Source organism: Enhydra lutris, unplaced genomic scaffold (assembly GCF_002288905.1).
Source record: "Enhydra lutris kenyoni isolate GAN:26980312 unplaced genomic scaffold, ASM228890v2 scaffoldscaffold17, whole genome shotgun sequence".
Classification (NCBI taxonomy): Eukaryota; Metazoa; Chordata; class Mammalia; order Carnivora; family Mustelidae; genus Enhydra; species Enhydra lutris.
Window position 1 is genome coordinate 29,406,759 of NW_019154101.1, and position 17,608 is coordinate 29,424,366.

Consider the following 17,608-nt stretch of genomic DNA (forward strand, 5'->3'; position numbering starts at 1 on the left):
CGGTAAATGGACCAAAGCCTATGTACAATGGTGAAGTTTGTACAACTTCCCTTTATCATATCTAGCTTTCCCTTTATTCTTTACCTGTTTCAGTAGTAATCCTTCCTCCCATTTCAAAAGGCTTCCTACATATCCTTATTTTTCCCTTTATGAAATAGGAAAGAATTTTATTTCTATTATCTTCACCTTGTTTGCTGACAAACTTAAGATACTACTTGAATGAATTTTAATCAATATATTATAACTCAACCAGACACTTCTACGCTTTCGATCCTGAAGTGTGGAATCCTGGATTTGTTCCCAGAAGAATTTTAGACCTCAGCAGGAAGATGGCAGGAATCAAGTGGTGGAGACCAGTTGTCTCCCTCCTGGTCATTAAAATGACATGATCTGAAGGCAAACCAAGTATCTAGATGGGGTGCAGAGAGTAAGAGTCTAAAGGGGTGGTGCGGACTGTGACTCTACTGTGCTCAAGAATGACCAACGCCGCTGTTCCAACTTCTGGCACACATCTGAAACATCAGAAATTTAAAATTTCTAAGGTTTGGGATAACTTCATTATTATAGTGATTTGCAATTGGAATTGAAAGTTTGTGTGAAGCTAGCATGCACACTCATCATGTTTATAAGTATGTTACATGCATAGGGTGTCTTATGCTTACAAAGTGCTTTCGTATGTGCGTTGTGACTTGAACTCCAAAACACCAAGTGTAAACATCATTTCCACTTTCAAATAAAGATTTAAGGGGATGGGGACGACTGGGTGGCTCAGTTGGTTAAGCAGCTGCCTTCGGCTCAGGTCATGATCCCAGCGTCCTGGGATCGAGTCCCACATCGGGCTCCTTGCTCGTCAGGGAGCCTGCTTCTCCCTCTGCCTCTGCCTGCCATTCTGTCTGCCTGTGCTCGCTCGCTCTCCCTCTCTCTCTCTGACAAATAAATAAATAAAATCTTAAAAAAAAAAAAAAAAAGATTTAAGGGGATGACGGTAATAAAAGGCACAGCCAGGATTGAATACAAGAATTCTTAATTCAAGTATGTTCTCACTGTAATGTGTAACTTATACAGCAACATTAAAATACAATAATATTAAATAGCTTCCATATGTAACTCCAAACACTTTTAAAGTAGAAAAGTAATATGGTTCCCAAATTTCTAAATAAATTATGTTGCTCTTTTGAAGCTCAAGTTTATTATAATCTCTTTGTCAAAGATAATAATTTTGTTCTCTGCTGTCTCACCTTTCTAAAAGAATTCAGTAGAAAAAATACTGTGCAAACATATAGCTTAATGAACAGAAATCTTCTCCTTTAATTACCCAAAATACACATTTCTCACCTTGATGCTTTTTCTTTGACATCCTGTGAAAATCTTATTCAATTAAATTTAAAACATTAGCTTAAAAATTTGCAACTGCACAGTTTGTTTCAACTCAGTGATTCATGTTGATTTTTATAAGTAGCTTCTTTGCATATCTTATTAATTTGCCAACCTTGAAGAAACATGGTATCACTGGCAGGTTGCATCCTGTTTCTTCTCAAATGCATTTTACCTTGGTTTTTCTTGAAATGAGTTATAGAATGGGAGTATTCATCAACTATGGCTCCTTTATCCAAGGAAAAGTGAATCAGATTTAATATTACACAGATTTAAGACTCACATGTTTTGCTACTTTAAAATTGTTTTCTGCTCAATAAAATAGAGCTTTAGAGTATCCACTATTAAAGTTACTAAATTCAAATTTGCTTTTAAAAAGAATTTTAGTGATTATAAAGAAAAAAGATGCTAGAATATCATTCAAGTGTGAAAACCGACCATTACAAAGCTATGAGCTGTATTTCTGAAGTGAAATAAAGGATATTCATTAAAAAAAAAATAGCATGTGCACATTTAAAAGAATACTCAAAATAAGAAAGGGCTCACCGGTCTGAGGGAAACCAGACTGAGGTAGAATCTGATGAGTGGCCAGCATGTCTGACTGTTTTAACTTAGACTGCTGTGAGGAGGCTGACGTTGAAGAAAAGGAGAGATTTTTGTTGACCTGTAATAGGAAAGGCAAATCAGAACCAAAGTGTAATTTCCTGGGTTACTGATGCAAAAACTGGATGAGAAATATTTGCCTGCGATGTAAACCAGGTCACATGGCAGGTCAAAACAAATGGTAAGGATTTATATGCTTTGTTTTTAAGGTTTACAGAACAGAACCGTTTTTATCAAGGAAGGAGTACAGTGGTAATGAAAGTGTCACTGTATGAAAGTACATCTGCCTTACCAAAACAAATCTGTTTATCGTGAAATTGACATTATTAATAACTTAGAGTGGTCTTAAAAGTTATTCAAAGACGGCAAAAATTAAAAAAGTGACCCCACTTCCGACTTTCAATTAAGAAAGTTAAAATGTTTCACAGTCACATTTCTTCAGCATTTCGAGAACTAGCAGGTCCTTTCTTTTCAGAGACTGCACAGAAAACTCCTATAATACTCATGTTTACACACATCATGGTGACATGGGTAACAGAGCTGTAACCTTACTTGCCAAATGGAATAGCTATCATTGCATCAAAAACACTTATTCTTAAGGCACTGTTTAAAAACAATACTGATCTAATGATGAAGCAAAATTTCTGTAAGTAAATACAATGCTCTATAACACAAGAAGCTTACTATGACTGTCTGAATACAATACTGTCCTCCAGAAATGACACCTGTAACAAGTACAACATTGTAACTATTGCTTTTGTAGGAAAACAAAGAACAGCTCACAAAGAAAGTTTTACATGTAAATTTATCTTGTAACTTTGAATTAATTTTGGCAATGATCTAGTCTATCTGATTATTATTCATTACTTATTTTTTGAAAATCAGGATAAAAATTTTCAGAAATCAGGATAAAAATGTGATCTAATTCTGAAAGATTTGGAAGTCTGAATTTCTAATTTATTGCAAAATGTAATCTGTGACTTGTCAACTAGTAAATGATAGTTTACGGCATATAAACGCTAATATATGAAAACAGCTGCCTTCTCTCATTGTAAAAAATAATCGAAATTCCCTTTTGATGCTCTACATAGTAGTGGATTGTGATTATTACATGTCCTTTATCTGACTCATCATTTATATAATGTTTGTAAATGCTTCTCTTCTTTCAGTGACAGTAAATGGTATATCTTAGATTAAGCTTTTCTCTGGAAGCAAAGGGCTTTTACGTATTTGGTGAAAAAGTCTACAATCATTAAGATCATATGACAATATAGTTCTAAAGTTGGTAAACTGTTGTGATATTATTTTACAAAAAGCAAAAATATTTTTCAAAGTAGTTAGATGGGGTCAAATACCACACCAGTGCTAAAAAAAATTATCCAGCTTTAAAAATTCTATCAGAATCCATTATTAAACATTGACCAAAATTAATGGTGACTTTATAGTAATATAATACCTAAAGTAACAATGAAATCATCTCACATCTTTGAGCTTTATTTCCATCTTAAAGCACAGATAATAAAAATAAAAATAGTAAGCATGCTTCAGTGGGAAATGTGCTGGAGAAACAATAAAGATGAACTGGTATTATAAATTACCATTCACATATGCGAGACATAAAGCACTAAATAACATATTAAATAAAAAACAGATTTAAATTGAGTATGTTGGCAAAGGGAAGCCATAGGACACTACACAAATAAAGCTCTATAGAAATACTGGTTATCAACATCACTAGAAATCAGAGTAATTAGGGATATGTAATTTAGTACAATGATGCAGTAAATATTTCAGGGTGCTATGCTTTTAAATGGAAGGACTATATACAGTGATATATTTATCATTTAACAATTTAATCCACTTCTCTTTTTAGAATCATTTTCAGTTTTACTTCTGTGTTCTTAAAAATTTTTATCCTACATGTCAAACAATGCATTTTGAAATCTGGTGCAAAAGAACAGGTGTATGCTGGGGATGGGGAGACACACACACACACACACACACACACACACACACACACACAGAGTCTTTTCAGGCTTCCTCTTCAGATATTTACTTGTGCTCAAACAAAAAGAACACCAGGAAAGCTAGAATAGGATACTTGTCTCTGCTCAAAGAGAGAAACTTTACAGTTTCTTCCTAAGCATTTTTAAAATTCTGCTCTTTCTTGACACATTTTTGAAGAGACTATCTTATATCTATGAAGTGGTTAATTGGCAACATACGGCAGATTTCAAAGGTTTTGGACAGTTGTTAATTATTACAGTGACTTGAAATTAGTACTCAAAGTATTTTCAAAGCTAGCCTATACACATTCACTACTTAGAGGGAGAAAAATAATAATAACCATTAAATAGAGTGAAGCAATATCTATTTTTGAAATACATGCTGTGGAAAAGAATTGCTTAATAATTTTACAACAACAGAAAGGTTGGCTAAGATAGTCTACCCTACACGAATCTGCCCTCTTTTCACAACACGCTTTTCTGCTTGCTTCATGCAAAAACCACAGTCTGCCAAAGTCAGTTTAATACCTCCAAACTGGGGAAAACAAAAAGCATAAAAATTTGATGAAATTTATAATAGAAAAAAAGAAAAAGTATCACCTGAATTTCTGTCATGTTAATCACAAAAATGTTTTTGGCTACTCTTTCAGAGCAGAAGCAGCTTTGTGCAAAATATGCAAACACTAATTCTCTAAGAGGAGGTTAGTTTTCATATTAAAAAAGTCACTGTCCTGATCTAAAACTGAGGGCACAACACTGAACAAGCTAACAATTAATTTCTTTTTTGGTGATTAGCTAAACTATGAAACCTTTGGGAGATATGTAACACTCATTTTCATATACACTTATAAGCCTAATCATCTTAGCTGATTTTAGATCACATGCTACATTCACCTGAAGAATTGTTTTTAAAATTTCAAGCTGTGAAGACACCTCCAATTGGTTTTAAATTGTAACTTGAAACATGATAATACTGTCTATATACTCACGTTTGCAAATTTTTCCCCTTTCTTCCTGCAGAAGGCTGTTTTTTTCCATTAAATTGGAAAAACAATACAGTTAATACTTTAATTTGAGGATGGTTCTGGTTGCAAAAAAACCCCCAATACCCAGGAAATGTTTTATGGCAAATCAAATGTCTATTATAAAAATTAGAATCCCAGTAATTAAAGAACAAATGAAACAGAAAACCTGAGCCACAGTGAGATTCAAGGCAACTGAAGGCAGTTATCAATATTCTAGCACCATAAATTTAAAGTAGCTTAAGTTCTTGTGATTTCCAGGTAAAACCTAACAAATGAGTAGCCTTTGGTCATAAAGAGAAATTCAAACACAAGTTCTACTTCTCTAGATATTTTCCTTATAAATTACTATAGTGATGTGAGGGATTAGAAAGAAACATGGTTCCTGCTGGAAGAGAAATTTCTACAGTGGGGTAAGGTGCCAGAAAATCTCCCCTCAAATCAGTTCATCACGGCTGCATGAACTAAAACCAGAATTCCAATTTGAATCAGTTATAATGAAGTTCAGTTTTTCAGTACTTAATGCAGACTTTTTGAGCCTCTGATATATATATACCAAGGACTGGTAGTGCAAGATGATTGATTAATGGGACTCCCCTGTGTAAAACTTAAGATTTGGTGCTGGTTCAAACCATCTACCCAACAACATGCCTTAGTCACAGTCTATTTACCTCAATATATTTTGGTTTTCTTCAAACCTTTGCCTCTTTTAACATATTTCCTTACTTCATAGAGAAAATTTGGTCTTCAACTCTCTGAAATCTTCATTTTCAAACCTGTAAAAGAATATACATCTTGCCTCCACCTTCAATGTCTTTTCTTCTAGTGTCCTTCTGTTCGAGATTAGTGCCTCCATCTATTCCCTTGGGGATACTTAAAGTTCTTCCTAATTCTACTTTCAAGTTCTCTACTGACTGTTTCCTTATAGGATATAAGCACAGATCGTTCTACTTCAGTATAAAAACAAAGAGCAAACAATCAAAAACTCTCTCAATGATTCCATAATTTCCTTAAGCTTCACTAAAAGCTACACTCCTTGAAAAACAGCACATAACTACTACCCATTTAACTTAAACATTCAATCTCAACCAAGTACAACTAAGCTTTTCTCCACCAGAAGACTAAATCTGAAGTTAAAGTCACCACACCCAAGACTTCAAATGGTCAGTTAACAGACTGATTTAAGCAGCTAGGATCTCTAACACTGCCCATCACTCTCCTCTCTTGTTTCTGGAAAACTATTTTCTGTTGGTTTATCCTGCTACTGCTTATCAGGGTTGTTTGCTAGACCCAGGGACCTTCTCTTCCCCCACACTGCAAGCTTACCCTGGGCAGCAACATTTGTTTCCATCACTTCAACTGCTAACTATGCTGATGTTTCTTTTTCTTTCTTTGTTTCCCTTCCTTCCTTCCTCCCTCCCTCCCTCCCTCCCTCCCTCCCTTTCTTATTATTATGTTCAGTTAGCCACCATAGATTACGTCATTAGTTTCAGAAGTAGTGTTCAATAACACCCAGTGCTCATCACAAGACGTTTTTTAAATCCAAAACTCTTCCAATCAGTAGGTTCAAGACTAAACCAACTTTTCCTCGACTATTTACTTCCTCAGGAAAGCTTTGCTATCTACCTAAGTTGCCTTGGCCAGAAAGGTGGGAAGCCTACACTGCCATCTCGCCCTCCACAGAGAATCAGTCATGAAATCAATTCGGTGCTCTGACATCTGACCTCATTCTTTCTCCAGTCAGTGCTTTGGGTCAGGCCTTCCTCTCTGCTTGCAAACTACTGCAATCGCCTCTGGATTTGTTTTCCCTATCTCCTGTTTCTCTAATTCTTCTGCACTGCTGACAACATGCTCTTTCTAAAATACTAATTTTATTCAGTAACATTTCTGGTTAAAACCCACCATCAGTTGTTCTACTAGGTAAAGTCCATAGTTTTTAGCCTGACATACAAAGCTTTCCATATTCTAACAACTACCTAGCTCTCCAACCTTATCGCTCCTTTTCTTATTTTCTGGCTACAACAAAATGCATGGAGCTCTGCAGACCCGCCAGGTTGTTTCACGTCTCTGTGACTCAGCTCTTACTGTTCCATTTCCAGGAATGGGCTTTCCTTTAGGCTCCATCTTCCTGGTGGATGCCAACTCCTTTTTCAAGCTTTAGCTCAAGTATTACATCATGTGTGAAAAGCCTTTCAGATTCTCCCAGGAGAATTTACTCCCTTCCCTGTCTCTCCACTATGTCTTGTGTATTTTCTATCTTCTATTATCACAACACCAGTAACACTTTGGTGTGCTTATGTATTTAGTTAATTACCATCCACCAAACTGTAATCTTCTTGAGGGTAAAGAACCAGTTTTTGTTCATCTTTCTTTAGTAAATAACTCATATAGCACTAATAAGAACTGCATGGAAGTCAAATGACTTAATATACATGGTGAAAGGAGTATATGTTTACTGTCTTGCCCAAACTTAACATGGTATTTGTGTTGAACCACTATTCTGTGCAAATCTCAACCTAATTTTTACCTCTTCATGATAAAAACACCCAAACTTGTTTTAGGAGATTAAAAAAATTATCTTCTCTGGATTCTCTATTTTTTAAACCTTTTTCTTTTTCAGACTTCTCAAATCTTTTTTTTTTTTTTTAAAGATTTTATTTATTTACTTGACATGAGAGAGAGAGTATAGGCAGGGGGAGCAGCAGGGAGAGGGCAAAGCAGGCTCCCTGCTCATTGGGTTTGATCGCAGGACCCTGGGACCATGACCTGAGTCAAAGGCAAGCGATTCACTGACTGAGCCACCCAGGCACCCCCCAAATCTAACTTTTTAATGATAGGAATTAGAGAATAAAAGGCTTAAATGTAAGGAACACATTAAAACACATGGTTTAATACTCAAATTTAAATCTAGAAATGAATGTGTGAAATAATAGAAAAAAAAATATTGGTTTCTGGCTCCAGTTCTGGCACAGAGCTCTTAAAACCCTGTGATTTCCTAAGTGATAAAACTACTAGGAGGATCTTTTGTTCTAGTATTTGGTCTTTGACTCTGGTTCCAGACACTGAGTTCTTAACATATCTTGAAATTTCCTGGGTGACAGAAACGTCTTTTGTTCTGCTGAAGTGACTCTTGGTGTGCTCTTTCTCTCCAGAAAGACCAAGCCATGATTAGAAACTTGGAAGTTTTAGCCCATCCCTCATTTTCCAGAGAGGGGAGAGGGGCTAGAAATGAAATTATAACTGACCATGCCTACCTGAAGAAACCTCCATAAAACTCCCCATCATATGGGGTCTGGAGAGCTTCCAGGGTGGTGAACACACGGGAATGCTGGAGAACGGTGTGCCTACAGAGGTCATGGAAGCTCCAGGACCCTTCCCACACACTCTGCCCTATGCAGCTCTTCCATCTGGATGTTTATCTGTATCCTTTATAATAAACTGGCAAATAGTAAGTAATTTGTTTTCCTGAGTTCTTAGTGAGCTGCTCCAGCAAATTAATTGAACCTGAGGAACTGTCATGTTTCCAATTTATAGTTGATTGGTCAGAAACACAGGTAACAACCTGGACCTGCAAATGACATTGGAAATGGCAGGGGTGGGGGCAGGGAGAGCAGGTGAAGTATTGTGGGACTGAGTCCTTAACTTGTGGGATCTGCCAATCTGCTACCATCCCCAGGTATACAGTGTCAAAACGGAGTCAAACTGTAGAACATCCAGCTGGGATCACAGAGAACCACTTGGTGTGGGGAAAACCACAGCACATTTGGTGTCAGAAGTGTTTTAGGTATTGGTAGCAGTGCAAGAGTAAAGGAGACACTTGGGAGAAAAACTGGCTTTTCCTAACACAAGGACTTTTTCTAAAATTTCCAGGAATGAAATTCTGTAATTTTAATTTTAGTGGCCTATTGTGGCCTGTACCACTCCTACAGTCAAGCCAGTCTCCCAAATACTGTCAAAATAACAATACTTGATTTGCTATTATCGAGTTTTGGAATGACATGAAGAAATAATTACAAGCATTAAAAACAAATTATTAAAAAGAAACTGTCCAAAAAACTGCATACCATTATTCTATTCAAATCTCAAATATCCAAACTTTTTTTAGGAGATTAAAAAAATTATCTTCTCTGGATTCTTTATTTTTTAAACTTTTTTACTTTTCAGTGAACAAATGTTCTAAGATATATCTGACTGTAATTATTACCTTATTTGTATAAAATTATTCTACTAAACATAATTAATAAACTTTAGCTTGGCTGCCCTTATATTCATCTTGGGTAGGGGATATTAATAATTAAACAAATAAATAGAGTTTCATGGCATTAATAAGTTGACAGAGGAGTTTGAAAATTCAGAAATACAAGATCAGAGGTTGAGGCAATACTACATAAAGCTGAAAAAAAGGAAAGAAGGAAGGGAGGGAAAACAGGGAGGAAGAGGGAAGATGGGAGGAAGGGAGCATGGCAGAATGGAAGGAAAAAGGAGAGAAAGCAGAAAGAGAGTTGTTTCTCCCTGAGGGAATTCATAATTGAATTCACAAAGACAGGCAGAATTAATGATAATTTAAGGAAGAGTAGGCCCAATTATATCACATGCCAGGTATGAATATAAATATGTTTGGGAACATAAGAAAAACAAATTAATTATTTTTATAAGGAATAATACAAAGCTTAATGGAAACAGATTCCAGCTAATACCATTTCTAATATACTTCAATCCAACCCCAAGCAAAGAAAGAAGCAAGGAAATTTGTAAATTATAAATTCATACGTAGATATTTATGGGCTCTATCAGTTCAGAGCAATACAACACTTCTAATACCAGTTACTATCTTCGAGCAATCGGATGAGAACTCTCAGCTTCTTATCATCAAATCTGTATCTAAGTAAGCATCTACCTGGTTTCTACCTATGTGCCAATCAGAAAGGATGAAAAATCCCTTCTCTTAAGGCCAGTGTCTCGTGAGCATTCAGGACTACATCTCCTCTCACTTTTTCAAGGACTTGAGTCCAGCAATTACCACCTCCATGGTAATTCTTCTCCATCACCACTGAATTATCCCAATCAGCAGATAAGTATGCTTTAATATTGTCCACTTAAGATTCCTCTTCAGTCCCTGTTTCTTTGCTCCCCAGTCAAAATTTATGGGCTTCCATTTTGTCCTTGACCCATTTCAATTGTGCTTTTGTCATTGTCACATATTGAAATGGTTTTCATCAAGGTAACCAAAGGACACCATCAAGCCAAATACAATTGTCAATTTTCTATCCTCATTTCCTCATTTTCTCAGTAGCATGTGACAGTTTACTACTCTTCTTTCTTGAAATACTCTCCTCTAGGCTTCCCTGACATCCCCTACTCCTGGACGAGTGCCTCAGGTTTTTAGCTGTCTCTCCCCAGGTGATCTTACCCAATCTGACAGATTAAAAATATAGAGCACTAGCCCTGACTTTCCTGAGTCTTGAGACTCAGAAATTCAATCGTCTATTACACAACTACATCCATGTCCAAAACTCCACTCCTAAAATTGCTCCCTCCACTCCAGCATTCCTCTTTAAAAAGCACTACTAGCATCTGTACAATTGCTGGAAGTGATAACAGTTTCTTCACTTACACCGCATCCAACCCATCACCGAACTGTGTTAAATTTACTTCCAAAATGTATCGCAATTCTGTCCATTGCCTGCATCTTCATTATTGCCACTGGTAAATTAATTAAACAGGAGGCCAAGAGTCTGAGGCAGTTCTAATGCCATGGTGGCTAGGCTTACAGGCTACAGAAACAAGCCCAAATCTAAGACTGTAAATACCTCAAGGTTACAAAATCAAAACCTAAGGACAACCAATCACCAACAGCCAGTTAGGCTTTAAAATATGGCCAATCTATAATTTCCTTGCTTTGCTTCAGCCTTTCTTCTATAAAAGTCTTTCCTCAGTTCCTGCCTGTGGAGCACTTCTAACAACTTCCAGTTTGGGACTATGCCATTCAAATCAATTTTTTTGTTTAAACTTATTTATTAAAATTTTTAATAGCTATCTGTTTATCTTTTATCATTCTTAGTCCAGGCTACCATCTCCTCTTGGATTACCATAAAAGTCAGCCAACTGATCTCTCTACTTGAAAGATTTATTCCCCTTTTAAAATCTCTTCTCACATTCTCCCCAACTTAATTATCTCCATCACTGCTTCTCTGATTAAACCAATACCAAAATCTTTACTGAAGGTTTAGCAGAACATGTCAACCTCAAATACGCCTCTCTGGCATAAGGATTATTTTGAGAAACTGCAGATACTAGAGAAGCTCTGAGAATAAGTATAGAAGCTGCCCTTTAACGAGAGAAATTTACATTAAAAAAGGGGCCTCTAGTTGGAAGAGAGCTGTGCCCAGAAAACTTTTTCACCTCCTTCGTTTACCAAACAGTTCCTCCTCTCAGCTTCCCCTCTCAGCCTTCCCATTTTGAAGCCCCGACCCCTATTCCTTTCCTCCAGTAATGATGGTAGAAAAGCCTCAACTGCCTGGCAGCTTTGTGGTCTCCTATCTTTATGGGGCTCCCATATAGACATAATTATTTTTCTTAAGTCAATTTAACTGTTAGACCAGCCACAGAATCTAGGACAGAAGGGAAATTATTCCTCCCTTGCATTTCCACACTAACAGACATGCATGAGCTCCTGATCACCTCTCCAACCTGGCCATCAAACACTGCTTCCCCTTGCTTGTTCACTATTACTACTTATACACAGTGCTCTTCTTTCTGCTCTCCAGCATGCCAGTTATCTCTCTAGATGAGGACTTCTTCAGGACAGGATCTGCTCCTTGTCAAGTGTTTCTCTCAGAAAGGTCTTTAAGAAGAATAGTTTACTATGGGCAGCCTTACCTACCAGTCACTCTCTGTCCCAGGGGACTATTTTTATTGTCTTCGACATCACTTGCTATCTGAAATTGTCTTATTTCCTTTTTTATTTTTGTCTCCCTATAACAAAATGTGCCTATACACTGTTATATTCCAAGCACACGTGCGCATGCACACAAACACACCATACTTAGTAGGCAAGGATTAAAGAATGTTAACAGAAAAAAGGAATGAATTTTCAACAACATAAAACTTTGGCTGGGATTCAGGGAAGAAGAAGCTTGGATACTTGGTAAAAATTTACTATCCTGGTTGTAACAGAAGAGAAATGCAGAAATATACTTTGCTTTCAAGATTAAAGACTTTTGACAATGGTGCTCAGACCATTCAATGGGGCAAGAATAGCCTTTTCAACAAATGGTGCTGAGACAACTAGACAGCCACACGCAATGGGATAAAATTAGACCTCTACATTGCATTATACATAGAAAAACATGAACTCAAAATAATCACAGACCTAAATGTTAAACATATTAAAATTTTAAAAAAAGGAACTAAATCTTTGGAATGCAGAGTTCGGGGCAATGGTTTCTTAGATATGGTGCCACAATCAAAGTGACAAAAGAAAAAAACAGATAAACTGAATTTCATAAAAATTAAAATCTTTCTGTTTTAAAGGCCACCATCGAGAAAGTGGAAAGACAACTCACGAAGTGGAATAAAACATTTGCAAATCATCTATCTGATAAGAGACTTATATCCAGAACATACAAAGAACTCTAAAACGTAAACATTAAAAAGACAAAAAAAAAAAATTTAAAGAATGCACAAAGGATTTGAACAGATATTTCTCCAAGTAAGATACAAAAATGACAGGTCAAAATGTTCAGTGCCATTAGTCATTAGGGAAACACAAATCAAAAAAGCACAATGAGGTATCATTTCTTACCCACCAGGATAGCTATTTCCTAAAAAAGACAGAAAATAACAAGTATTGGCACAAATGGGGAGAAACTGGAACCCTTATACATTCCTGGTGGGAATATAAAATGGTATAACCGCTTTGGGTAAGTTTAGTAGTTTTAGAAAACATTAAATGCAGAGTTATCATATGCCCTGGCAATTCTGCTCCTTGATATATATCCCAAGAAATGAAAACATATGCTTACAGAAAAATGTGCACACACATGATCGTAGTAGCATTGTCTGTAATAGCCCCAAAGTGGAAACAACCCAAATGTCTATAAGCTGATGAACTGGTAAACAAAATGTAATACATTTATATAATGGAATCATATATGGCAATTAAAAGTAGCATTTATAACATGTGACAAATGGAGGAATTATGAAAATCTTATCCTAAGTGAAAGAAGCCAGTTATAAATGACCACATATTATTTGCTTCCATGTATATAAAATGTCCACAATAGGCAAACCCATAGAGACAAAAAGTGTTTTAGTGGTTACCAGGAGTTTGTGTGTGTATGTGTATAAACATACAGGAATAAGGACTGCTAAGAGAAAGAGGATTTCTTTTTGGAGGGAATGAAAGTTTCAAAATCAAATAGTAGTGATACTTGCACACTTTGTTATCAGGGTAAAAACCAGTAAACTGCACACTTTAAAAAGGTAAATATTTTGGTATGTGAATTATCTCTCAATAAAATGTATAAAAAATAACTAAAGTAACTAGTAAGGTTAATCTTTCCAAATACTTCCAAATATGTCACTGTAATTTCAATGAGCATTTATTCTACTTTTGATTAGTACTTAGGATACAAAGATGAATAGAACAAGATCCTTCATCCACAGAGAGGTTCCAGATTAGCAGATAAGAGTTTCCATAAACCTTTGCCAAATACATGCAGAACACTTTACTACTGGACATTCAGAGAGTTTTATAAAAGAAGCGTGGGTATTTATTTGTTAAAGAGAAATACCTCTGAATTGCTAGTCAGAAAATCAGTTATTTTTTGGACTTTGGTTTTATATACTATGTATATTTAAGAAGATTCAGCAATCTTAGAGTTATAATCGTCATACTAATCATTGCTATCAGGAACAAGTTTCCTGAACATCTGCAGCCCAAGTCAGAATATAGCTTGTTCTCTTCCCCTCCCCCGCCATCTTCCTTCCCCTTGTCTATATTCCATTATCCTGTTTGTGATGATTAGGTAAAAAAGTGATGGGTCCTCACTGATACTGGACAGCTCAGTGATGGGGTGAGCCCAGTATTTTCTGCCATGTTTCCTCCATAAGATGCCCCATGTGAAAAGAAGTAATAGCCTACTACTTACTTCTGTATTCCAAGTGCCTGCCACATGGGAGTAGATGTCTACTAAATAAAAAAAATGCTTACGCTGCACTGTTATTACATAAAGCAGTCTCTGAACATACAAACACCAGTCTAATTCTGTTCTGAAGGTCTCATCCTTTCACCTCGTGACAGATATAATTACATTTCATAAATGAATGAATGTCTAATTATTCAACTGAATTTTGGGAGTAGACAGAAGAAGAGGGAAGGACAAATGTGCCATTCCAACTCTTTTAAATTAACATTTATTTTCTTGAGAACTGAGTTAAAGGTTGGATATAAAATAAACTTGCTTATAAAAGGAAGAAAGCTGCTGTGTTAAAAGCATCTCGGATACAATTTTGTTGAAATTATTTAATAATCAGAGCCTTTTTATATGCTACTATTTTTAGATTAACTTTGGGGTCTTGAGGAAATTATTTAATATCAATAAGCCTCAGCTTTCTCCTTTCTGAAGTTGGAATAACAATAATATCTAATTTGTGTCTCAGGATTGCTACATAGCTAAATGGGAAAAGAAGTGTGAAACATTGGCATAAATAATCAAGAGCATTACCAGCACAGTCTATCATTGCTATTCATGTGCAGCTTACATGCATTTCAAGGCTTACACATTTTACTCAGCATACGTCCACTGGAACTGTACTGGTGTCTCTTACCTATTAAGTATCATATATAATTTTTTTTTCAGAGGATCAAATGACTGTGCAGGTCCTTTACTAAAAGTATATCCCTATCACTTAATATTCTTAAATCTTCAAAAATAGGAAGGTACTTGCTAAATTCTCAGATTCCTATATGTAATTCCTTGATAAATTCAAGTTGAAATAAGGAAAATACACATCTGATTAACTTTTGTAAAAGTCCTATTTAAAAGTATGAATGGTACATTTCAATTCTTTGGTACGTCACAGTCAAAGCTACGGTTTTCAAGTTTTCTTCTTCTTCTTTTTTTAAAGATTTTATTTATTTATTTGAGAAAGAGAGAGAATGAGAGAGAGTGAGCATGAGAGGAGGAAGGTCAGAGGAAGAGAAAGAGACCCCTTGCTGAGCAGGGAGCCCTATGTGGGACTCGATCCCAGGACTCTGGGATCATGACCTGACCTGAAGGCAGTCACTCAACCAACTGAGCCACCCAGGCGTCCAAATTATCTTTCTTCTAATAAAAATTATTTACCTTTGCAGCACAGGCTTGTATCATCTCCTAAAAGAAAAACAATACACTAAGCAGGGAAATATTCATAATTTCTCTTTAATACAATTATCAACTCTTCTCAATACATCCTGATATTAATCTTTTAATAACCAAAATCAACATTTGGGAGAGTTTCTTTCTTACCCTATACCTGTCACTCTGTATTGTGAATTAGAGAGACTCAATGAGTTCTTGGTAAATCTAACCTGCCACAACAGAAGGCACTGAGATAAAGACCCTGGAGGGCCAACATGTATCTGTCTCAAGAAGGACATATGGCTTCAATAAACTTAATGACAAACAATAATAATAAACTGGTAAACGCTAAAATTCTACAAGAGCACTAACAAGTTTCAAAGACACACCCAGATTTAATTGCCATTTATAATTATCTCCATAAATAACAATGCCCACAAATATAATTCCCACATTAATAATTTATTTCATAGGAAATCTAAGAATAAACCTTACTGAGTGGCAAAGTATATGATCCATATTGAAAGAGCTACAGGAAGGAACTGCCAAGAATTCATGGGACAAGGCCAAGAGAAGATCACTTCTGAAAAAGAAACTAGTAAAAGTCAACATATAATGAATGATTTGAAAATTTGCTGCTAAGGAGACACAAAAAAATACTCAACTCCAAAAGGGTTGGCTAGCATGTATCATCAGCGTACAAAAGAACTAGAGAAAAGAAAAACGGTAATGATGAATGTGGAGTTTAGGAAAAAAGAAAACAGAAAGAGGAACATCAATTTTTTATCCAAAAATTTCTAAGGGAGAGACATTCTGTCTAACGGATATTAGTAATTTGATCCCTAAAAGGAGAAGGTGAAACTGACTGGTCATGAGGTCTGACTGCGTGGGCTGAATCTCAGCTCCAGTGCCTGCCATCTCTGTAACATGGGCAATACAGCAGGGGCTCTGGAAACCTCAGCTTCAAGTTCCATAAAATGGGGGTAATACCCCTAAAGATACAAACGTAGTGATCCAAAGGGGCACGTGCACCCGAATGTTTATAGCAGCAATGTCTACAATAGTCAAACTATGGAAAGAACCTAGATGTCCATCAACAGACGAATGGATAAAGAAGATGTGGTATATATACACAATGGAATACTATGCAGCCATCAAAAGAAATGAAATCTTGCCATTTGCGACGGCGTGGATGGAACTAGAGGGTATCATGCTTAGCGAAATAAGTCAATCGGAGAAAGACAACTATCATATGATCTCCCTGATATGAGGGAGAGGAGATGCAACATGGGGGGTTAAGAGGGTAGGAGAAGAGTAAATGAAACAAGATGGGATTGGGAGGGAGACAAACCATAAGTGACTCTTAATCTCACAAAACAAACTGAGGGTTGATGGGGGGAGGGGTGTTGGGAGAGGGAGGGTGGGGTTATGGACATTGGGGAGGGTATGTGCTATGGTGAGTGCTGTGAAATGTGTAAACCTGGCGATTCACAGACCTGTACCCCTGGGGATAAAAATATATTATATGTTTATAAAAAATAAAATTAAAAAAAAATTGTATATAGAAAAAAAATGGGGGTAATACTAGCACCCACATTATACGATGGTTTTGAGGATTAAATATGATGAACATATAAAGCAATTAGCCCAGGAATTCATTACGTCAATTATTACTCATAATTATACAGATGTTGGTTAGCACCAAACAAGCATTATTAGGTGAAATCTCCTATAGGGCAAAGAAAATTAACCTTTTTTTTTCAAAGCTACCATAAAATCTCTTTAAACCCATCTAATCCCTATTCCTATGACTCTGCTTAATAATCAACTCTGTAACCATTAACCTGGGTTTCAGATTAATTTTAAAAATGGAGAGTAGTCTTGAGTGGGCAGGCAACTGGAAAGATAAACTTTTCACTATAAGATTTTTTTTTAGGTTTATAAATAAATTTTTTAAGACTGATTACTCCTAGTAGGTAACCCAGATTCTGAGCAAGTCTGGATGCACTGACAGGAACAAATTTTAAAACCTTAGAATGAATTTTGTCAATGCTCTCAAGATACTGTCTACCTAGGAGATCCTATCTGGGCTGCAGGATGCCTTCCAGGGACTGCTATTGCAACAACACAGTCAAACCTGTTCTCTCTCTCTCTCTCTCTCTCTCTCTCTCTGTGTGTGTGTGTGTGTGTGTGTGTGTGTGTGTGTGTGTTATGTAAGCCACCATACAGTACATCATTAATTTTTGATGTAGTGTTCCGT

At 36.2% G+C, this 17,608-nt stretch overlaps 1 protein-coding gene across 2 annotated transcripts in view; it reads right to left on the reverse strand.

Annotated features, from left to right (window-relative positions):
• Positions 1–17,608, reverse strand: part of LOC111147750 (Abelson helper integration site 1) — a 206,142-nt gene that overhangs the window by 109,133 nt on the left and 79,401 nt on the right. Inside the window, exons 20-21 of one of the 2 annotated variants that reach the window (XM_022503972.1) lie at positions 15,355–15,381; positions 1,921–2,038 (exon numbers count right to left, since the gene is read on the reverse strand). In XM_022503972.1, coding sequence (XP_022359680.1) covers positions 1,921–2,038; positions 15,355–15,381 — 145 coding nt within the window. The remainder of the gene's footprint in view (positions 1–1,920; positions 2,039–15,354; positions 15,382–17,608) is intronic. The other variant, XM_022503971.1, reaches the window with a different exon arrangement.